We start from the raw sequence: 23,535 nt of genomic DNA on the forward strand, positions 1-23,535 counted from the left end.
TAATGACGCATGCGCATCAGTTCGCTTGTCGTTTGGCGACGTGTACCCGGTGAGTGGAAGTACTAAGGATTCTTAACTCGCTGGGTAACAAGCGGCCTTAAACCAAACTAAAAAGGCCTTAAAAGAGCAAAAGTATGGGTGGTTCGCAGAGTGTGGAGATACCGGGAGGAGGCTCCGAAGGATACCACGTCCTCCGGGTGAGTTTGTAGCTTCTATAGCCTGCTCTTAGCTCTTAGCTTAGCCTCCGGTCTGAGGCGAAGAATTCCCGGTTGTATGTGTTGACTTGAGGCCGGGGATGACTGCCGGGGCCTCCAGTCCAGCAAACCACCACGTCTGGGAAATGTGTAGTTTAAAGCTGTGTCAACCCAACACGCATCTTTAATCACGGTGTCTGTGTATGCCTGCTGCTCAGCTAGTTAAATATGCTTGCTGAAAGCAAAGAAACCGTAGGGCTAGTTGATGCTACGTCGCTAATTTGAATGACAGCTGCCAAGCTAGTTTTAGTAATAGACCCGTTATCAGACACTTATCTTGTGCACAGGGCTTTTTACCCTGTTTACATATGCTTAGCCTTTGATTAGTCGACTAGTGAGCTAAAATGAGCATTTAGTATTTGTCGTCCAGTAGTGGTAACAGTGATATCAAAATAGCAAACACAGAGGCTAGACTTGATAGCATGAGTGTAGGATGAGTAGTATTGACCCCCATCCTGATTATGGTTTTCACACAGTGGTATTTGTATACAGGGTAACTCAGATCAAAGGCTGATTTGACGTCTTTGTATCCTAGAAGTTGCTCATTTGTAAGCCAGTTGAGTCATGACTAGTTTGCATGTTGATCAGCGCGATTTATTTGGAGGAAACTTGAATTTCAATAAAGCATCACAGCCTAGCAGCTGAGGATATCCCTCATTTTCATACAGGTTCAAGAGAACTCGCCTGGGCACCGGGCAGGGCTGGAGCCTTTCTTTGACTTCATCGTCTCCATCAACAACACCAGACTGGTGAGAAAATGCAGCACTTGCAGCTGGCAGGATGAAATAAGAACCTTATGGAAGGCTACAGTTCACCGTTGCCCCTTTCTCTACTTATGCTTGTTTTATTTTCTGCAGAACAAGGACAACGACACGTTAAAGGACTTGTTGAAAGCCCATGTCGAGAAACCAGTGAAGATGCTAGTTTACTCCTCAAAGACTCTGGAGCTGCGGGAGGCCACGGTGACCCCCAGCAACCTGTGGGGGGGTCAGGGCTTGCTCGGTGTCTCCATTCGCTTCTGCAGCTTTGAGGGAGCCAATGAGAACGTGTGGCATGTCCTGGTAGGTAGCCACAAAGGTTGTGTGTTGCATCATCTCCGTCTGTGTGATACAGCAGTAATTTTTCTATGTCTAATAGGAAGTGGAGCCTAATTCCCCAGCAGCCCTTGCTGGCTTGCGGCCACACACTGACTATATAATTGGAGCCGATACTGTTATGAATGAGGTTGGTTACCCATACTTATCTTGGTTCTTGCTGCTGTCACTCAATGTTACTAGTTCCTGAAGATTTACCTTCTTGTCCTCCTGTTTCTGCAGTCCGAGGACCTCTTTTCTCTAATAGAGAGCCACGAGGGGAAGGGCCTGAAACTGTATGTGTACAACACAGACACTGACAACTGCAGAGAGGTGGTTATTACACCTAACACTGCCTGGGGAGGAGAGGGCAGGTAATACACAGACTCCTGTTGGAATTTGTGTATTTTCAAAATAAGCGTTCTATTTATTTGCATCTGACATGATTAAAAATGGAAATGCATAAATATTATCAGCCAAGTAAGGTCAGCTATTTTTATTAATGATGATGTTCTTGAACAAATGAGCCAAAATGAGAATAAATAAAAAGGCCGATTTAAATCTCTTTTTAAAACATGAGCATAAAGGTGGTAAATTAAAGGTCTCAGACCAGGTGGATGTCAAATGATTTTCACTGGAGAACCCTGTTTATATTCACAGTGTTCTTTTCCCCTTCTCTAGCCTTGGCTGTGGGATCGGCTATGGATACCTCCACAGGATTCCCACCCGGCCGTTTGAGGAGGGGAAGAAGATCAGTTTCCCTGGAACTTCTTCCAGTGAGCCTGTCAGTCCACTGAAAGACGGATTTACTGAGGTCAGAATGTACACATTTATTTAAAAAAACAGGGCAGTTTAAAGCTGCTTAAGTATGACTCTGTTGAAACTTTTTGTACCTGTGTCTTAGAGTTTGTGGTGCTATAAATCGATACCCACTATCACTCGCTTAAATTACTTGGTCTATGTGCAGGTACGGCATTGGAAGGGTTTGAGTGTTTGTTTTCATTTAGCATGCACACAGCCTGTTGGAGAGAACAGTTATGTTTTTCAATAGATTCAATGAAAATGTCTACCTTCTGCAGGTGCAACTTTCAGCAGTCACCCCTCCTCCTGCTGCACCTGCAATTCCCTCTGGCCTTGAAGGGTCACTGTCTGCCCTGTCAATCAGCTCCTCAGCCCCGCCCACCATGCCCAGCGAGCTGCAGACAGGTATGTCTGCACTTTCACTCACAGACGTTTGTTAAATCCACCAGTTTTAAGTTTGATACACGGCAGGAATATTCTCATCTAATGTTTAATGTCGCTCTTCTTCCAATTCAGGTTTGCCTACAGTCCCTCTTCTGCCCACCTCCACTAACCCCTCACTCACCCCTCTGCCTCCGCTGAATCCTGCCACTGCCGGCTTGAACCCAGCCACCACGCTACCAGGTGATTTCAGCAAGGTTCACACCTTTCCTCAATAAAGACACAAGTCTTTGTGTACACATTACACACATTCAGTGAACATATTCATGTTGACGTTTCCCACACTCAGAATGACTTTCCTTTACAAAACCTCATCAACTACCCCCTGCCCTTTCTTCTCCCCTGAGCCTTCTGTTTTTGCTCACATCAGTGGCAATGGTGCTTTGTTATTTCTTTTGTTTTTTTTAGTTGTGATTTGTGCCTAGTTTTACCTTTTAGAGTGGTTTACTGCATTAAAGCTGCACACATTCTGAAGAGCAGTGTACATAAGACTGAGGAAGTCTAAGAACATGAATGATTATGGTGGTTGTGTGGATGTGTTTGCATTTCTAGGTCTGATACCCCTCCCAGGTAGCTTAACAGCGCTCCCTAACCTTCCCAACCTGCCAGTCCTAGATCTCAGTGGTGTGTCACTAGCAGGCGGCAGCACCTTACAGCCACCAGCAGGGATGACAGGTGGGTAATGAAGACTTTACTCCAGTCTTTGCTTTTAAGCTTATGGAATAAAGGATCAGTTTAGTTTTTGAAAATGAAATATTATTTAATTACTACCAAACCAGGGAAGAAGTCTTGTGGGTAAACTGCTTCAAGTCTGTTCAGTGAGCAAAACGCACTGTTGCATTTAGGCAGCTGAGTGTGATCAGGAGATGGTTTGTAGTCAGATCTTGACGGTAAAAACATGTTCATGCCAGCGTGTGTTGTGACCCTTTATTTCTCCAAATCTCTACAGAGCAGCTAAAAAGAAGGTGAAGTGAAAATGCTCTGTGTTTGAAAAGTTAACTTGAGTTTAAACAAAAAAAAAAAAACTAACATGAAGGAGGCACCTCAGTTATCCTCTCTTATCTGTCTTCAACAGTCCCATCTCTGGCTCCACTCCCACCCCTGAACCTTTCAAACCTGGCCACGTTGCCTCCTCTGCCCACCATGCTGCCCTCCCAGCTGCCTCCTGTCCTCTCTCAGGGTTTGACTCCCATGTTGCCAACTTCCACTGCCGCCCCTCCAGCTTCAGTTACTGTCACAGCAGCACACATGATTAATCCAGCCACCGAAGCCACAGCCCCCACAGAGGCAGGATCCACGAGCACCACGGAATCTCCAGCACCTACGGAAACAACACTAACGTCGTCATAACGTGGGAAATATGACTCCACTTCCCGTCAAACTTAAACACACCTGGTTTGGCTTATCCTTCCATCTGTCATTCTCCGTGTTTTCTATTTATTTGGCTAAGAGTGAACAGACGCATCAGTTCAGACACAGAGGTCAGCATGCTCACGGGCAAGGAAGCTTGTGTGGATGCAGAGAACGGAAAGCGCCTGTAGACTGGTCTGACTGCTGTGTCTGTATTCCCTGATGGCCATAACACAGAGGAACTGTTAGCACTGCAGCTTGCCTAAGCTACTGCTTGAGGAAGATGAAGTCTACTCATTCATTTGTAGTTTACTTTTCACTTCTGCAGTTAGACAAGGCAAAGACCTCTGAGAGTTTTGCCTTTCTTGTATGGAAAACTTCTCTGTTTAAGTTTTATATAACAATTTATGTTAATGGATCTGGATGATAAACACAGTTTATTGAATTGCCAACATAATAAAGATAAAAACCGGGATTACAGCTGGAAGTAAGATGTTAAATGAATTAGTCCAGTCCAGAATGGAACTCACCATACTGGAAGAAATCAGACCATAAACCCAAGAAAAGAAATGTTTGTGCTGCTGAATAAACAAGTAAACAAATCCTGAGTGTGATCAACCAACAATTTCCTGTATCTTTTTTTTCTTATTAGTTAATAGAACCACCAGTCAGTAGATTAATTTGAGTCATATGTATTCATTTTTTGTTGCTGTATGTCTCCACCCAATGAATGAATCTGCATTATTTTGCACCACCTTTGTGTTTTAAAATTTATTCCCCTTGTGTGTCTCCTTGTATATCCAAAATCTGTACTTCATACCATCTCAACAACACCGAGAACAGTGAGAGCCAGAAGGCCGTGCCAGAGGATACAGAGGTTTACAGAAACACGAGCTACTGAGTAGAGTGTGCACTTGCTGCTGGATACATTAAACTTGTGAGAGGTTTTTAATGCAGAGCATATCTCCTGGCATGGTCTGAGTGGAGTGGCAGAGCTGCAGTATGGCCACAAGGTGTCACTGTAACAGAACTTTCTGAGAATATCTGCAGTATGTACAGGGCACGCAATAAAGCCAAATTAATTTTAACAGCTGCCTTTGTGTGTCAATTTATGTTGCGCAATGTTTGTTGCTACTAGTGAAAGCTACTTTGCACTTTCAATGTCCCAGATAGACAAAAACAACATGATGAAAATGGCCAAAAAGAAAATACAAGAACAAACAAGGTATTATGGAAAACTGGTGCAGCAGGGCTTGTGTGGGAAGCTAGAAGATTCAATATGCTGCATCTAAGCAGCATTTCAGAAACCCACAGAATAAATATTTGGGGAACAAAAGAAATTTACATCTGCCTAACAATTCAGTTGTAAAGCAAACATATACGAGGTGCTAAAGATTGCAGTCACCAGAAAACATGTCTTTCAAAATTTGATACACTTTTTCATAATTTTTAGACAACACCTGATCATCGATCAGGTGTTGTCTATAAGCATTTAAAAGTGAAAAGATAAAAAGAAAGGTGTTGATGTTGCACAGTTTGTTCAGTGCAACTGGTATCAGTGTTAAAACTGTATAAGTTGGGCTCTAGTATTAAATCCCCAATCAAAATGCTTAAAAACAAAACACACACAGACACACAAAACTTGCTAATTGCATCAAAATGAAGTTTTAAAAACCTTTTCCACCTTTTTCAAACATCTACTGGTTTGGAATTTTCCTGTAAATTCTTCAACTAGCACCTCTCCTTCTGATAATACACATGTTGAATATGCATTGCATTGCTGGTCTCATAAGACTGCAATCTCATGTGTTTACACATTTTACAGTCTTGTGCAACGTAATTATAAGAATTAAATTTAAAACATCTTTACTAGAGCAATGCATGTGTCTTATAAGACTTGCAAACACTTGGTATTGGGAGGGGAAATGGAAAATTCTTCTAAATGAAAACACATCTGTGAAAAAAATGGATACATCAACAAACAACAAATTTTTTAAAAACATCTATAAAACATCCCTCCTCTTAAGTTCTTGATGTTGATCTTCAATTCGCCTTTGAGTCTGTTCTGATCCAGCTCATACCATCACACCATGAGCCACAAGTGTGAGCAACCTTGATTCATGTGAAAGGAAGAAAAAAGAAAACATCCGTACTGTAAAAATATTTTGATTCTGCCACCTGTGGTTTCTGTTGTGCATCACAAGTACAAAATGTGTTGCAGTGAGTAAGAATGTGGTTAGTTTTGCAAAAGAAGCACATGAGCTTGGGGAATTGTAAGTAAACCGAGGATAATTATTAAAGGCTTTGCTAAAAGAGAGACTGACTGAATAAATAGGCTCAGGCTACAACATTTCCTATAGATAATGAGAAATTTGTGTTTGAGAAATACAGAAAAAAGCTTTAATAAAAGCCTGAAAGTGAACAAAAACTCCAAATGTGTGAAAATAATGGCAAAAAAACAAAGTGAATTGAACTTCCTCCAGGTCCTTAATTAGGGGGAAATGACATCAGTGGTTATAGACGCTGCAGATGTATGTATACTGGTATAATAGTCATACCTAAAATACTTATATTTTTAATATATATAAGCAATCACATACCCTATTCTTATGTGTAGTGATTACTAAAAACCTATTTTTGGCATTTAAAAGCGACTGTAGTTAGAAGTGACAGTAATTGTAGAGTGGAAAAGAGATCCTGCACATGCTTGAAACTTACCGAGCTGGAGGTTTATAAAAGGCAACGATACACAAACAGAGCTAATAAATCTGATGAAGGACAGCATTTTCTGTCTTTGTGGATACACACACTTTTTAGTTCTGTATGTTCAGTTTTATGCACCTCCCCCACTGATGCTGGGCGCCAAGATTAACCTAAGACATTCTCTAATTAACCTTGTAAAATTCAAACTGATGGCCTTCAAAATAAATTGTATGAATAAAATATCCATATTACTACAATCCTTTCTTCCCTCCATACCTTTTAACCACATTCAGGTGAGATTGTAATTGCACACTGTAACACAAGCCTGCTACAGCATTAAAATACACTCACCGGCCACTGTGTCGGGTACCCCATGTCACCTGCTTCTTTATCGGTTTTCTGCATTTTATCGGGGGGGAAATCATATTTGATAACTCCAAAATCTTGTATTGTCCTACAATTGAACTGTAGGATTGAAATTTTGAAACAAAACTGAATTGTCAGAGGTCAGAGGATAATGGACAGGCTGCTTTGTGCCAATGAGGAAGTCAGATAACCACAGGTATGCAGAGAAGCGTCTCTAAGCACACAAAACACAGAACCCGGAGGCAGATGAGCTACAGCAGAAGAAGAACACACCAGGTGTCACTCCTGTCAGCTAAGAACAGGAAACTAAAACTTCACACGTGGCTTACCAAAACTGCGAAGCAGAAAACTGCAAACACACTGCCCAGTCAGAAGAGCCTTGATTTCTGTTGCGACGTTCGGATGATAGGCTCTCAATTTGGCATAAAAAACATGAACGCATGGGTCCATCCTGCCTTGTACCAGCAGTTCGGACTCAGTATCGACTGAGCATTGTTTAAACACCCCAGCTTGCCTGTATATCGTTACTGACCATGTCCATCCCTTTTATTACCAGTGTGTCCATCGTGCCTGTATAACACACGTCGCGAAACTCAATCATCTCAAACTGGTTTCTTGAACATGACAAGCTCGCTGTCAGCAGATCTCAATCTGTTTGGGATGTGGTGGAACAGGACATCGTCATCTTGGATTTCAGCCAATAAATCTGCTGCAGCTGTGATGTCATCATGTTAATGTGGACCAGAATCTCTGAGGAATGTTTCCAGCACCTTGTCAAATCCATGCCACAAAGACTTAGGGAAGTTCTTAAGGAAAAACTGTCTCCATTAGTGTAACTAATGAAGTGACTACCAAGTTTTTATATCTATCTATCTATAGCTATGCTTACATAAATATAAATATCGCACTTTCTTTGGCAATTACCACATGGGTGTTATCGCCTTCCTCCAGTCTCCATCTTGTTGCACTTCCACCAAAGTTACATAACCCTCCACAGGAAATATGGGTCGCACAGCAGGAACTAGTTCTTGTCAGGCAATCTTTTAACGACGAAGCCTAGCATCAGATTCCAAACATGATATGGCTTTTACTTTACTAATGGATGTATTTCTATTAAAACATGTTTTGCTGTGTGTACCTGATATTTCACACCGTTCTGTTCAGCAGATGAAAACAGAGGGCGGTGTGTTTGTTTCTTTTATTAAACTTGAAACTTGTTATTCCACTTCCTCACTTGCTTTCACTTTCACACAAGCCATGGGAGCTCCTCTCCTGCACTTTAATGCTCTTGTAATGTTTCTGAATTGATGTTGAGTTTCTCTGTTTGTTTTTTTTACCCATATGACAGCTAACATTTCAACAATCAATTCAGGATAAATGTTTAAATTAAAGCATTATTTTTATCAATCCCCTTATCACTTGCGGCACATAAAATTCTTACCAATCCGGGATCCACGTTGCCTACATTTGTGAGGGCTTAAAAGGCACAAAACCATACAGGTAAGTGTTTTATTTAGACAATGACAACATTTGGATATATCCACTCAAACTCTAGCCGCAGTAAATCTTGCTGCAACCGCAGCCAACCTGGAGCGTGCACACTTCTGCTGGCATGAACATTTCTCACTACACAGCGCACTGGGCCTTTGCTCTATAGGTCTGTCGGACTTTTACATCAAAATAATCAAAAAAAGTTTTGTGGGTGGGAAATAGACCAAAAAAAAACAAAAAAAACAAAAACACAGAGGCTGAATGTTGGTGGCAGAAGAATGTGTTGCATTCCCTTGAACAGCACAGCGGGCGTCTTATTTTATAAGAACAAACAAAAAATCCTCTTAACACAGTTCAAGTATGCACATATGCGAGGTGAAAATCATTCACAGACGTGTTACAAACTAAAAGCGACACTTATAGCAGCAAACTGAGAACAGCTTTCAGGAGGAGATACAAATTAAATGGAGCTAAGTGGTAGCAAGGAAAAGCCTCAATATTATTGATCTGCTAATGATTGACGTCTCCTGCACGTGAAATCTACAACCAATTCTGCGTCCTGATGACAGCATCAGCTGATCCAGCCCCCCGCCCCCTCTTCTTCAGGAGAGCTGGCGGGTGGGCGGGGGGGTACAACATGACGGATTTTTTACCTGAACAAAAAACGATTAAGACAGATTCACAGATCCACTTCCTGTAGACCTCAATTATGTTGTAAAGCAACAAAAAGGAGGATAAAAAAAAAAAAAAAGTAAATGGAAGTGAAATTTGATGAAGCGGGAATAAAGCCCACATTGCAGTGCTAAAAGCCAGCTAGGAGACCAGATGAAGGTAATCTGGATTGGAAACGCAAACTGAATCCAGAAATATGTAATTTTTTTCCTTTTTTTTGTTTTTAAACATCAAGTCTGATAAAGGTTACGTGGTCACTTCAGAGTCCTCGTCTCAGATCACTTTTTAAGTTAATCCCTGTGGGGTGCAGATAGGAGGCTACAGGTAAAGTCATTCGGGCGTCTCATTAAAATGAATTGCAGGTCGCCTCAAACACCCGTGCCTCCTCTGCGTGTCCGTTAACCCCCATCTTCTGACCCCTGCTGGTCAGCGCCCTCATTAGCATCGAGACTGTAACTGCAGCGTTATGTTGACGTGAGTTTTAGCCACCTCATGAGGTGTTTTATTATGTGCGTGTCTACATGTAGATGTATATAGAGCTACGAGAAGGGAGCAGGTCATTTAATGTCTTTTAAGGAGTTAATTCCTTAAACAAATCCTCTAGATTCATCGTCGTCGTCTGCTTTCCGCTCTTCTCCCCATCTATTCCTTCGCTTTATACTCCGTCTCCTCTCTCACGTAATTGAGTTCAAGAGCATGATCAGCCTTTACTTCCTCTCATTTTTCCATCTTTTCTCCTGTTCTGTTGCTAATGTATCCGTTTTAGCAACAGCTCAGGTGGAGAAAAAGAAAAAACAAAGATCCACATCTACTAATCGATGAACATTCCTGCCTCAAGACTGGCCAGACGGTCCCATCAGAATGTTAGTCAGTAGGTGGGAAGAGATGAGGCGGAGGGCTGCAGAGAGCCGGAGGAGTTTGAGCGTCTCATGTGAGGGAGGAGGTAGGTGTCCGAGCACAGCTGGTGAACGTCGTACCTATCCTCCTTGCGATAGGCCAGACAGCGGCGGATAAACGCCTGCAGAGCACAAAAGAGCACAAATTAAAATGATAGGAGACATATGCTACTCTACCTTTTGTTACTGTTTGCCACTAATTTAGATCCTATTTATGGAAAGGCAATATTATCAGCTGCTTCTCCAGTAAGTCTCTCACAGGTGAACTGCGGGTGGCTGGGTATTCTTATTCTGCTTTTAACATTTCTCCACCAGCTATGGGCTCTCATTTGAGTGTCACTCCAGCTTGCAGCAAATTTTCAGGCCAGAACACAGACTACTGTCAGCTACTTCAGCTCTGAAATGTGTAGTCGGAGTCTAGTGTAGGACGAGATCCTCTCTGGAGAAACAGCTGAATGATATCAGGGTAGGAAACAAGACATGATAAAGGAAGGGGCGTAGCTAGCAGCTAGCTAAAGAAATACTAAAATGAATCATGTGTGTCTGGCTGTCCCACCCAACTAAAGTCGAGGAATAGGAAACTACTGGTTGCAGCTGACTCAGATGAACGAACATGTGTCAACGTGTCGCTGGACTGCCAAACTAAATCTCTGTTAATTATTAACACATTAGTGTGCAGCTGTAGCCAAAACTGCAACACAAGTCTCACCCTGCTTACGCTTAAAAAAAGAAAAAATCATCTTGAAATGTGAGAAACTAAAACCAGTGAACTTTTCTGATTTCTTTCACACCACAGACAAATAGGTCATTACATTTGTGTTAAAATAATATAAAAGTTTATCTCTTCAAGTACACAAGGTTTGCCTCGATTTAATATCTCTAAATTTCGCCAGATGTGATTATTTACTGATGGACTGTTTCATGTCACTTTGGGTTTTACAGGATTTTGCATTACTGTCAAACAGCAGATCCATTTGTCAGGTATTGAATTACCTGGGCCCAAAACAGACGTCCCAGCATGGTTATTAAATCTATGGATATTCCTTTTAGTTGGGTGTAAAATATAGAAGATTTTATCCACAGCGCCCTCTATTAACTCACCATTAAGATGCTATGCGGTTAAAGGTCATTAGGAGATGCCATTTACAGGCTACTTTTCAGTCCCGAGTTTCAGCTTTATTGCATTAATGTTGAAATATTGCATCACTATGAACATAATGTTCACAAATTTGAGATATCGAGCAACAGGAGTAAAACTAAGCGCAAGCAGCATCCATTTTATAGCAGCTGTATCAATAAAGGTGACGTAAATGCCCTCGTGTGTGTGTAACCGTGTCTGTGTGTGCGTTACCTTTGCCTCTGTGCTGGCCTGTGGTTTCGCTGGGAACTGGACCTCTGTGGCTTTGAGGATGGTGTTTTCCTGGAGGATGTCCTGCTGTGACTGATTGTGACCAAACGGCTGTAAAAACAAAACACAAGATTCAAATTCAAAATGTTCATGTCACTTCATCTGACATTGGATGTTGTGGTGCATGGTGTTACGATGCGGCACCTTGCGTCCATAGAGGCACTGGAAGAAGATCACTCCCACAGACCAGACATCCACCTTGTTGGAGATCTTAGGTGGTTCCTTCCCCACCACAAAGCACTCTGGAGGAAGGTACCTAAATACAAGATTAAGCAAACAGATTAAAAAAAAAAAGGACATCAGATCAGAAATACATGACATTATCTTTAAAAAACTGAATTGAGCTGCTTCCATACGCGGGCAGGTCGGTAGAGGTGTGATTTCTCCTGGCACAATCTACACACTCAGACATACCACAACTACACACTTGCATACAGAGCACCAGCTGTTCGACAAGAAGCCAAAATTTGGGGCTTTGTGCATTTTTTTTGTGCTGCAAATTTATTTATAAATAAAACTATACACTCTGACTTACAGAGGACTAAAAGCGCTAAAATGAATTTTCAATTTGTCTCATTAATCTCGACCAAACCAATTTGCTCAGGAAGACAAAACAGTAAAATCAATAAGACATCACTAGTCAGTTAGAACATAGGATAATTATATAACCATTCACTGAGTGGTGAGGGTCAACAGGGGTTTTGAAAATTGTGTGCATGGAGCAGGCTTTTCTTAGTGGGTACGATGCATTCTGATCACTCGGTCAGTTAATAGCTGGCTTTCGCAATGCATTCTGGGATACCTGATGGTCCACATCACCACTCCCATCAGTCCATTATTTGAGACATATGCAAGGTAACCAATCAGACGTTGACGAGCTGTAGCGACAGTTTAAACGATTTCATGCTGCACTGCAGCACACGAACCATCAAATAATTACAGTGAAATACTTCAATGTTTTTAGATAATAAACAAATACTTTCAATAATTATTGATAAATTTATTTATGATCTATTTATTTCCTTACTTTCAATTGAAATTCATTTCTGACAAATTTACATAAATAAATACATCTGTGAATAATTATTTCGGCACTTTTAGCCCTCCACTGTTTCCTTCTATGCAATAGCATGCTGCATGTGACATCTTTGTTATTGTTCTTCTCATGTGGGTAAGTTCAGGACTGTAATCTGTGCAGATCCATACTTGACTCTATACCTACCATATTTCAGTCACAATTCACCGTACAGCTTATTAGTAGCGCAGAGACACAATTTATACACGACATACGCCCACAGATTTAGTGCGCTGTCTCTTTCAGGTAATCTGCAATCATGGGTTTAACCTGTCTGTCAGTCTGGGAAGAGTATTAGTGTGTGTGTGTGTGTGTGTGTGTATATGTGTTACCAGTAGGTGCCCGCTCCCTGTGATGTGGTGTTGTGTGGCAGAGTGTGTGTGTGTGTGTATATGTGTTACCAGTAGGTGCCCGCTCCCTGTGATGTGAGATCCATGCCGTCTACACCATAATTGTCATCGTCCATTATCTTGGACAGGCCAAAGTCTGTGATTTTGATTTCTCCACATGCTGTACCATCCACCAGCAAGATGTTACCTAATTGCCACAAACGCAGGAGATTCAGTAAGTTTTTAACAATCAGATATCCTGCTTTAACAATGAAACACTAAAAATCGTTAGAGGAACAACAATTGACTTTGATTTCATGTCAAACAGGAGACTAACCAGGTTTCAGGTCGTAGTGGATGATGGGGGGTTTGATTTCATTGAGGTAGCGCAACGCGCTGACAATTTGCATGACAATGGAGCGTGCCTCTTTCTCTGACATTAGCTTGTTTTGTTTCAGGTAGAAGTCCAGGTCATTTCCTTCACAGAACTCCAACACCGTGCAGAACCTAACAAAGACACATGCACATGGTTACATACCGAGGAAAACAAACAAAAAAAACAAAAAAAAAAAAAACGATGAACAAACAAGACGAGAACAGTCTTTGCAACTTCAGCTTGTCATCAGTTTAGTGATCCTTAAGTAGCTAGATACACTGATTAACCAGTATACCTTTCTCTCAGGAGATGGAAAGCCTAGAGGCTAAGAAGAGACATTTCCTTCCCCCATATGTAGGTCAGAGGTCAGGGTCAGGACTTTGTGCTATTTAATGAGACCGATCTCAGTTTCCAGCCATGTAAGCGAGCTGCTTAGTTATCCAAGGAACACTTTGCGAAGTCGGTACAATATGAGCAAGAGTAACCTCAGAAATATTTAAACTGTCTTTCTGGACAAACATAATGCCCTCATTTAGGTATGTGAGACTGGCTGCCACTTCCTTTAAGCACCCTCCGAGTCTGGGTGACTACAGCTCATGTGCTGAGTTAACACCCACAGACAGAAGTTAAACCTTCAAAAAATAACATCCATTGTCAGAGCACGTTAACACTGAATCATACATTCCACTGTGATTTTCTAATCTGATACCACCCTGAACTGGAGCCTCGAGGCACAACACAAACAATTCATGCATTATTTGAATATTTACTGGGTTTGGTCTTTGAGAAGCTTCAACAATAACTAGTGTGCACCATGCTGGTTTACAGCCATTAGAAAAAAAGGTTTTTAACACAGTGCTAAGAGAGGCGCATCCTGAGGATATGTGAACCCAGCAGGGCAGCAGCTGGCAGATGTCACAGGTCACTCACGTGTCAGTATCCAGGGAAAAATAGTCATACAGTTTGACTATTCTGGGATGGTCCAGCTGCTTGTGTATCCGGTACTCCCTGCATGCATGCCTAGAAGGGAAAATGTGTCAAAACAGCATGTGTAAATAGGGAAACATGTTGTCTTTGTGGACCTCAATTATTTTGTGTCTGTGGATGAGACCTACTTGTGGTAGTTCTCCTTTTTCTCCTCTCTCCAGTTCTTGTTGAGCTGGTGGATTTTAACAGCAGCATAGCGCTGCTCAAACAGGTCAAAGGCCTGCACGTGAAAGGAAAGCACACTCAGACATTTTGTCTGTAAACATACATATGCCCAAAGAGAAAACAGGAAAAGCGCAGTCCTTCCACAAAGACAATACCTTATAGACTTCACTGAAGCCGCCCCTGCCCAGCAGGTGCAACAGAAGGTACCTCTCATTCAGGGTGGGATGGTCTTTAAATCTGAGTGAGAAAGATGCTTAGTGAGCAAAAAAAATTAACACAGCATAAAAAAAATACTAACCGTTCATACAATCAGGATGTGTGAAGTTTCTATTATATCATCTGCCTTGTGATACAGCAAGTTTCGGTGCCAATGAATGAGGAATTAACCTAATGAGCACACAGCTGCTCAAGGCAATCACCAACTTCTTTGTGATTTATATTCATTATGTGACCACTTGATGATTTTATTACACATTAATTTTGTTTTCATTCATCGGCTCTACTAAATAACCACTGTGGAAAATAATACTAACGCTCATCCACAGTCACGTCTTAACTGTCAGTAAACAAGATCCTTCAGCGGGGTTGCCGAGTACACTTACGCTGAGCTATCCTCGTTGTTTATCCTCTTCAGCTCTCTGATATGAAGGTTCCTCACCCTCTCCAACCGCTCCAGCTCTGCTTGGATCTCTGCCTCCTCCTGGACAACCATGAAATTCAAACATTTTACAGTTTAAAAGCGTTTCACTCATAGTTATGGTCAAATTCTGCTTTCAGCAGAATTTTAACAATGTTTTCACAAACAGTTGGTTTATTAGCTGATGCTTTTTTTCCTTTTTTTTTTTAAAACACTCACCTTCTTCAGATGTCCAAGGCGGAGCTTAAAGATTTCCTCCTGCTCGTGGTACTCAGCGAGGGTCAGTCTGCCAAAACACAGAGAAATCGAATTTTCCTAATTCCAAATGACACCACTGCTAACCACGGCTTTCAGTAACTTTAAAAAAATAAATATTCAAAAGTGAAAGTTAAAACTACCCATAGAAAACAATGAAGAGAAGTTTAGTATCATTCTCACAGACAGCATATACTTATTTCATTGTACTCACAGCTGGGGCAAGGAGGGTTTCAGGAAGGGGTCAGAATCGTTGCCGTTAACCACCTTCGTTTTGCGCTGCTTGGGCTCAGATGCGGAGGCCACAGAGAGGGAGGGAGCTGCAGGGTTTGGAGGCTTCCTCTTTGCCAGCAGCTTCCTTTGGCGCTCTATGTCCTCTCTCTGCTGGTTGATGCCCTCCTGCTGCCTGTGTAGAAAGAAAGGCACAAGCAAGAAATGGATCATACGGCAAACACTAAGGCTGGATATAGACAACTCATCGCTGTTTATATTCTTGGCTGTGAAGTGAAGCTTGCACAGAAAAATCACTTGTGGAAAAATCCAAACACAGTCAACTATAAATAATAGTTGACTGTGTTTGATTTAAAAACAAAACAAAAAACAACACATCACTTGATCAGGTTCTGGAATGCGTATCCGTCAGTCCACTGCTCCGTGTAGGATGCTCCGTGTCTGACGGTGGTGAAGTGGCCGAGACGGAGGCGATCCTGCATGCTCTTCTCGCGACATGACTGCTTCTCCTGAGTGCTCTGTGGGCAAAAACAAAAAACAGAACAAAAACAGGCAGGCACACAGTTAGAACAATGGCTCTGTTGTTGAAGTATCTTAGCTGAGGCTTGATACTGTTTTCAATTCAAGCTAAGGACTCTAGCAAAATATTCCAGTGATGAACCCTGATCAATTACCATGCAGACTAAAAGCAACGTTTAAATATTATGAAACAACACAACTCTGAACTAAGAGAGGTTGTTTAAACACCAAGTCCTTCCACCACTGTGATACTACATTTATCTCAGTGGAATCCGAATGAGAACAAGTGGCTGGTGAAGATGTTCAAAAACCTACCAACCGAAACATGCTTTTCTTTCTCTCAGCAGCTGTACAACCACAGCAAAGCTAAAACACCAGAGAACACTGGACTAAGAAATGTATTTTTCTTTAATGTCGTCACCTTTGCAAACAATAAGCTTCACGTTTACTCAGTAAACATTAGCTAATACATGGTAACACACTCCTGCATCATCTACTCTTTCACATGTTAAAGAGAAACGATCAGCTTTAAATGTAGCATGTTGTTTTTTAGCCAAATGTATGCATGTGTATGAAAACACACCTTTTCTATGAGCAGCTTCTTGCTCATGGTGATGCACTTGTTGAGTCTCTCCTTGTATTTCTCCAGGAGTTTTTGCTGTTCATCAATCTGCCGTCGCAGGTCACAGTTAGCCTGTTAAAAAACAAAACCAAGAGGAACACAATGAAAGACTGTTTACGTGTAATATAAACCTAGTGTGATTTTGAAAATCCACTACAATCATGCCTACTTGCCAATCAATCAACTGGACATGGCAACAAAAACCTTGACATATGGTCTAGATTATTTAAAATGATGCTAGCCAGCCAGACCAACAAGTTTAGTTTGGATCCATCATCATGTAAACACTCAGTCAACATAAATGTTTTACAAGTCAGAGCCAGGCACTAAAGGCACTTCCTCTCCTTTGAAAGTAACCCTGAAGATTAAAGCATATTGGCCAACTGACTGATATGGAGACTACAGCCCCATGCGATCTGAACAGCCATCCATCCTTCATCAACTGCTGATCAACACGGAGATCTAACTCACCCTGAGCAGGTCATCTATTCGCCCTTCTTTCTTTTCCAGGTCCAAACTTTTGTTGCTCTCCAGGGCAGCAAGTTTTAGGCCCGTCAGTTCAGTCTAAAAAAAGCCAAATAAACAGGCACCAGTAAGAGACGACGACTGCCTGAATAAAAATTCAAAAAGAAGCAGAAGAAGAAGAAGGAAAAAAGCCTCATCATGTCAGTGTGTAATTCTTACCTGGACACATTTGCTTGAGGAAGCTTTGAGATTGTGCTCTCCAAAGCACAGACTAGTAGGTGAGGAGCTATTCTGTCGGATCTACGCACAAAAAAGTTTTGTTATAAATCTTAAATTTACAGACGTTTACTTGTACACAATGCCAATAATCGATCGAGTAAGTCTGATCCCTGAGCAAGACTTTTAGAGGACACATGCTTATTTGCAGCAATTTTTCTTAAAGTGTACTAGAGTAGCTTTGGAGAATTCACAGTGCTAAATAATCCTTATTTGGCTGACACTCGACTTTGGTGAAGCCCCAGTTCATCCCTCAAATACTCACGATGGAGCCTGGGGCAGAGTGTGAGTTCTGCGGAGAGCGGCGAACTGATGGGAGACCTCTGACTGGACTGGAACCATTTCCACCCTGGAACTTTGAACAGAGGATAAACTTAAGACTTAAGAAAGAGGTTCGAAATGATAAGAAGAAAGAGCAGTTTTTGTAATACTCACATCAAAATAGTCACTGATCTTGGGCCCACGTGTCGAGGTCTTTCCTGCAAAAACAGAACAAAACAGTTCAAATTCAATGTCAGCCTTCAATAACCCCCCCGAATCATGCTGCTTTAACGCAGACATCCACCATACCTTGACTACTCTCTGAATAGGTATCAGCTTTCCTTTTTCTCCCTCTGGACGACTCAGAGTGCTTCTTCTCCGGAGTCTGTAAATAGATATGAAACAAAAAAGAAAAGCATGAATCCCCTGTGTTTTATCTAACAAGGCAGGATCTTGTGGTGGTGTTCAGCAGGAAAGAGCAGCAGGAAGGAAGAGTACATACTGAGTAGGCAGGAGAGCTCCCTCTTTTCAAATCAGAGTTCTAGAAAGAGAAAAGAGGGAGAGGTGGAGGTAGCAGGAGAGGCAGAAAAGAAAGAGTGGGCAGTGCAAGGAAAACACTGACAATATGGCTATGCTTATAAGCACATATTACTGTGCATCTCTTTATTAAGTGGTGTAATATGCTCTGACTGTATGTGAGTTTCACCTCTGACTCTTTGTCACTAGATGATCCCAGACTTCCATAGCTGTGATTAGAGGATTCATTAGCCAGACCCTATTCAGAGCAAGAATTCAAACACAGAGAACAAGAGAACAGTCAGCACAAGTCAGCTATTCAAGTTCTATAATGATCACTAAAGGTAAACAGCAGTAAAACAAAAGCTGAAGGCAGGCGACGCGGCTGGCTCATCTGACAGGAATCTAGTCTCTGCAGTCCTAAGGTGTGTCACTTGGATCTCTTCCAAATCATGAACATTTCCAGGAACTATGACCTCCTTTTTAGGAAAACAGGAACTTTTTCGCCTGCTTTTCCACTAGCAGGAACACGTGTTTGATTTTTACTTCTGGGATTGTGACGTAGCGCTTTTTGGCAACTTCTGATCATGGTGGGAGTTAGCCATTGCTGCTTTAACTTCCGTAAAGCATATTTTCTACAGCTAGCAAGTACCAATTGTCAACTAGATTGGATTGGCAGTTTTTTTCCCCTTACACACTCAAGCTAATTTCTCATGTAGCTCCTACAGTAGGGAAAAACAAAGGCATTTACAGCTCTGTAACGAGTCAAGAAACAAAGACACACAAAGGGAAATTTTCTGAAGAAATTTTTGTGCACTAGCTAACTGTTTTTGAGCGAGACATATGAAAATGGAGGCTTTATTTATTTATCTCTTCTTCTGTACTGTGTTACCTTAGCACCGCCGCTCATGCTCCCAGTGCTGCCTCCCGTGTTGCCGCTGACAGCTCCTGTAAACCTGGCCTCCAGCAGCTCCTGTCTCCTGGGGTCCAGGCTGTGCAGCTCCTCCATTGGGCCTGGAATGACGACAAAAGCACAATACAGTGAGACGCTTATATTATCACCCATAATCATGCTATACAGAATTAGAGCAGAACACACTGCTGTGAAAAAAAAAAGAATAAAAATACCCAAAAGGAATAAAAACGAGCGCAGGAAAATACATAAGCCGACAGTATCAGGGATGGGATGAGGAAAAATTAGAAGGAGAATAAAAATAGAAAAATGCATTTCATTCGACTGGGAAGGAGGCAGCCCTTCAAAAGACGTGTTTGCAATATATATGCTGGAAATTACAGCAGCTGAGTGACACTGTAAGTACAAACAGAAAGCATGGAGGTCATTTTACACCTAGAGAAATGGGACGAGAACAGACCGCGCTGGCTTGAGTCTGCCAACACAAAAATTGTCAGCTGGCCCATCTACAGTATTGTTTCTTTAAAAGTTAGCCTGTCACACATCCTCACTGCACTGTCCTCAAGCAGTTTAACATTTCAGGATTTCAGTACTTCTGAACATTTGCAGATGGAGGAAAAATAACAAGTTGCTACATCACTCAAAAAAGAAGCAGACGGCAGCAGTGTGTCTAATTGAAATGCTACACGTGTGCATCAGTTCTCCTCACCCTGTTGAGTATATATATATATATATATATATATATACACACACACATATATCTCACACACGCTCAGTCAGACTGGGCCTAGAACAACCAGTTTCCCAAGTGAGAGGAAGGCAGGTCTACATACTCCCTGCTGTATGCTGCAAGTGTTTGTTTCCTTATTGGACATTTCCTGGCTGTCATCTTTACACAGCTTCTGGCACAGGGGCAAGCCTTAAAAGGCATAATGGACATTATGAAACCTTTGTGCAGTCAAACTGGGAGCACAACAAAATATCAATAGTATGTAGGGTTATTTTAGGACAGACAACATTTGGGTTAAGTGATCTATAAAGCTAGACCTTCGTGTTGGGAGAATTATTTTGTCTATTTGGACATTATTGTTATGGGTCTTGCGTAAAAAAAATATTTTAATAAAAAAAATAGTCTTGAGCACGTATCCTATATCGGTATGGTACCTATTACGCATATTTTGATACGCATATTCGGACTAACTTCGTAATATCGTCGCTGTCTCAGTAATTTTCCTCTGCCCTATAACGAATGGCCTTAGCTGGAAGAGTCTAAACGACTGCTGATATTTGCCCAGTTTTGTCACATTACATCCAGCAACTTCGAGTCACAAGTAAATAACATCACGTCAACAACATAGTAAAAGACGTGGAACAACAAATGCGCCCAAACTGGTTAAAAAAGTGCAACCCACGGCCTGTTTGGCAGTTCAAAGTAGCGGGGTCATGCATTACAGCGCATTAATGGATGCATGCATAGCTGCGTTGTTTAATATTCCACTAGAAGCTGTTGACAGGATGTTACAAACTGCTACAAAAACACTGTTTTCGGATCGACGGCGATCGAGTGACAAGAGATCACGAAACATGACAGCGAAACAAAACGAAACAACAAGCTAGCACTGCCTTTGTGCAAACACGATAGCCCGTTGCTACTTAGACTGGCCATCAACTGAACTGACAGCTGACATTTGGCTTCCAATTCACGGCATCACTGAACTTGACATCCATTTTTTTTTACTTGAACAAACGCTAGCTCGACACGGCCAAAATAATCCACTTCTCGGGGGGGAAAGAACGCACTTTGGGGAGAATGCGAGCGGGTCGTGCACTTGGGTGAGCTGGTGTACCTTCCTTGCTCTTTGCGGTCGCCGTTATTTGTGGTTGAGAAATCGTTGGGGACGAGGAGAGCTGCGACCAAGATGGCGTCGCCTCCAAACTTCCACCACCACTTCCACTGTTACTTTGGACACTCATGAAGCCACTTTACCGCCGTGAGGAGCCAGCGTACACACTGCCGTTCGCGGAAATCCCGAACTCGCGTTCATGGTTCTTGACACCTGCCGTCGCCAAACGGGCCGGTAAACGTGAGTAACTCCGTGGCTGTCGGAGTCGCTAGACGTCTCGCATTTTGTGCTCCGTGCGGGTCCTGCGGAGGAGCGGCTTCTTTCGAGACTCGTTGAAACCGATCCAACGTAACCTTTGCATGATGACCGCACGCGCGCCTGTCAGCATCCAGTTCGCGAGCGGAGCTTTGATTCTGGTAGGCGAGGCTATCGCGAGGCTCGCGCGCGCCTAGCTGCGCGGTGGGGGGATGGCGTGACACCGAAACAGACACTGATCTGGGATCATTTTACCCTCCTCCAAAGTAGCCCGAGGTTCACCAGAAGGCGCTGCTCAGCGTCGACCTGAGAACAGCTCCTTGTTTTGGTGAAAACAACAAGCACCCAAAAAAAATGGCCGAAAGTTCGTGTCTGCTTAGATAGAAGGAAGGGAAAGATAAACGCGCAGTAGCCTTTATGTACACACACATAGTCATACAAACTGACTTTATGTTCGTAGATATGCGCACTACTGTAAGTAGTACGTACAGTGTGCCAGTTTAATTTGGCAGCAGGGAGTGAGCGTGTGGGTCTGTGTGATGACTGAGTAAATGTGTTACAGTAGGCAGGGCTGTGGTCTTGATATACTGTTGTTTCAGTCTTGAACTAAAAGTTGCGGGGAGGAGGAGGGAAGGAAGGTATGGGGGGGTGCAGGTGGTGGGAGGATAGTGATGTGGTCTGGGCTATAAGGTCTTTTGTTCCAAAATTGGTGCAGTGCATCAAAATGCCTTTGCTGTGTTGTAAGGCAGCACACACACACACAAAACTCTCTAACATTTAACTGTCTGGCCTACATCTCCCTCGGATTCCTGTCTAATACATTTATGTAACCTCGACATGTGCAGCTGGGAGTCAACGACTGTGCGGGGAAGCTTCCTAATCCCTAATATTTTTAGTGTTTTTAATCTTACGGGTTCAGATAAACATTCAAAGTGATAGTAAACACACCGCAAAACGGATTTTGTGTCTGTCAAACCCAGCTTCCCCTTGCAGTCATATTGCATCAGGCAACAGACGGAGCCACAAATGATCATACTGCACCTCATATGCACCTGCCCATGGTAACCTGATTTTTTTTTTTTGTCACATGGTTTCCATGGTAACAGAGCAATCGTCTTGACAGGCAATCAGGAGGTTGTATAAGCAGTGTACTACATTACGCTACACTATGTATGTACACACACACACACACACACACACACACACACACACACACACACACACACACACACAGAGTCACTCAGCCGTTATGATGTAATTCCAGGTATGAAACTGGAGTTGTGTTATGAGGAAAGGGCTGACGGCAAGCTGATATTCAAGAAGCAGCCACGACATTCCAGGAGCATCAAATGCCTGATGGAAAACCGGGAGTGTTGGCTGACATTTTACAAACTGCCTCCGGCTTGCCTATACTGCACACAGCTAAGGCCTGCAACAATAATGGCCTTTCAGAAAATAATAAAAGTTTGACAAAGCAGAGGAAGTGAAGCGGAAAAGAAGTAGCCGCACAGTTGCAAAGGTATGACTTTTTATAACAGCTCTGGCATCCAACAGTCCAACTGTTAAAAATAAAAAAATATAAAACAAACAATTTTCTGTTTAAAGTATTTCAATTATTTTCAAGCATAGAAAAACTCGATCAATTATAAGAAAATAAAGAAACATTTAAAATACCTTGATACACGTTCAAAGTCCAGATAAAAGTAAGACAATTTAGGATGCAGTCCATGCCAACATCCTTCTTTCCTTATATCATTTTATGATATATGAATCAATCCACTAATAAAAAAGCAGGTAGACTTGGAATAAAAATTAATGTACCTATGTAGTTTAAAAAATATTGAAATATAGTATTAGTAAATATATGCATCTGCAGTTATGTAGCATACTGTAGGCGACTACTCAATAAGGCTAAAAGTAGTAACAAATATGCTCATCAGAATATTTACAAGACAATCAAGAATCCTTCTGAAAAGGGAAAAACTTTCAAATCTCGCATCGTATGAAGATGACCATACCTCATGGACTAAAATGATTAGTTTAACTACAGATTCAAGAGACATTAGAAATAGTAAAAAAGTAATAGTAGAATCATATGAATAAAGTTTACTCTATAATACAATCTCAAATGAACAACATCACACAACATTATTATAACGAGTTATTATTTATTTAACATTAAATAAGCCAAAATGCAGTGTGTGGAAAAACTAAGCACACCCTTACTGCTTTTAGGAATTAAAAGGGGTAAGTAGCAGCTAAGTGCTGCTAATCAAATGTACTTGATTCCTCAGAAAGTGCTGGCACCTCTGTAGAAAACACCTCATACCAACTGTGATGCACGGTGGAGGAGG

At 41.9% G+C, this 23,535-nt stretch overlaps 2 protein-coding genes across 4 annotated transcripts; one reads left to right on the top strand and one right to left on the bottom strand.

Annotated features, from left to right (window-relative positions):
* On the top strand, positions 1-5,007 carry LOC102307075 (Golgi reassembly-stacking protein 2). The gene is made up of 10 exons (XM_005943197.3): positions 1-197; positions 923-1,003; positions 1,112-1,315; positions 1,392-1,478; positions 1,571-1,701; positions 2,009-2,141; positions 2,407-2,533; positions 2,645-2,752; positions 3,122-3,244; positions 3,645-5,007. Exons 1-10 carry the CDS (start codon positions 135-137, stop codon positions 3,917-3,919), a joined length of 1,332 nt encoding a protein of 443 aa, XP_005943259.1. The 5' UTR covers positions 1-134; the 3' UTR covers positions 3,920-5,007.
* Positions 5,008-8,483: 3,476 nt separating this feature from the next.
* Positions 8,484-21,352, bottom strand: LOC102314424 (serine/threonine-protein kinase tousled-like 1-B). 3 transcript variants are annotated; one of them, XM_042228900.1, is made up of 22 exons: positions 20,930-21,352; positions 19,062-19,183; positions 18,360-18,428; positions 18,156-18,194; positions 17,963-18,038; positions 17,828-17,871; positions 17,658-17,741; positions 17,336-17,416; positions 17,123-17,215; positions 16,613-16,723; positions 15,892-16,028; positions 15,494-15,685; positions 15,244-15,310; positions 14,990-15,087; positions 14,543-14,624; positions 14,351-14,442; positions 14,166-14,255; positions 13,197-13,366; positions 12,932-13,067; positions 11,600-11,711; positions 11,399-11,506; positions 8,484-10,169 (listed from the first exon to the last, which is right to left on the bottom strand). In XM_042228900.1, the coding sequence occupies exons 1-22, from the start codon at positions 21,054-21,056 to the stop codon at positions 10,020-10,022; spliced, it is 2,280 nt and encodes a 759-aa protein (XP_042084834.1). In that variant the 5' UTR covers positions 21,057-21,352; the 3' UTR covers positions 8,484-10,019. The 3 variants fall into 3 exon arrangements, with proteins under 3 accessions (XP_042084834.1, XP_042084833.1, XP_042084835.1); XM_042228899.1 differs by having other exon boundaries at positions 17,658-17,747; positions 20,930-21,351; XM_042228901.1 differs by lacking the exon at positions 18,156-18,194 and having other exon boundaries at positions 17,658-17,747; positions 20,930-21,351.
* Positions 21,353-23,535: the final 2,183 nt, after the last annotated feature.

Source organism: Haplochromis burtoni, unplaced genomic scaffold (assembly GCF_018398535.1).
Source record: "Haplochromis burtoni strain Fernald_Lab_line unplaced genomic scaffold, NCSU_Asbu1 Contig_362, whole genome shotgun sequence".
Taxonomy (NCBI): Eukaryota; Metazoa; Chordata; class Actinopteri; order Cichliformes; family Cichlidae; genus Haplochromis; species Haplochromis burtoni.

Coding starts and splice junctions, on each gene's coding strand:
- LOC102307075 (XM_005943197.3), top strand. CDS start 135: ATGGGTGGTTCGCAGAGTGTGGAGATACCGGGAGGAGGCTCCGAAGGA. Junction 1,479..1,570: donor CCGATACTGTTATGAATGAG/GTTGGTTACCCA, acceptor CTGTTTCTGCAG/TCCGAGGACCTCTTTTCTCT. Junction 2,142..2,406: donor TGAAAGACGGATTTACTGAG/GTCAGAATGTAC, acceptor TACCTTCTGCAG/GTGCAACTTTCAGCAGTCAC.
- LOC102314424 (XM_042228899.1), bottom strand. CDS start 21,056: ATGAGTGTCCAAAGTAACAGTGGAAGTGGTGGTGGAAGTTTGGAGGCG. Junction 15,686..15,891: donor GCATTCCAGAACCTGATCAA/GTGATGTGTTGT, acceptor CTTTCTACACAG/GCAGCAGGAGGGCATCAACC. Junction 15,088..15,243: donor GCCTTGGACATCTGAAGAAG/GTGAGTGTTTTA, acceptor ATGGTTGTCCAG/GAGGAGGCAGAGATCCAAGC.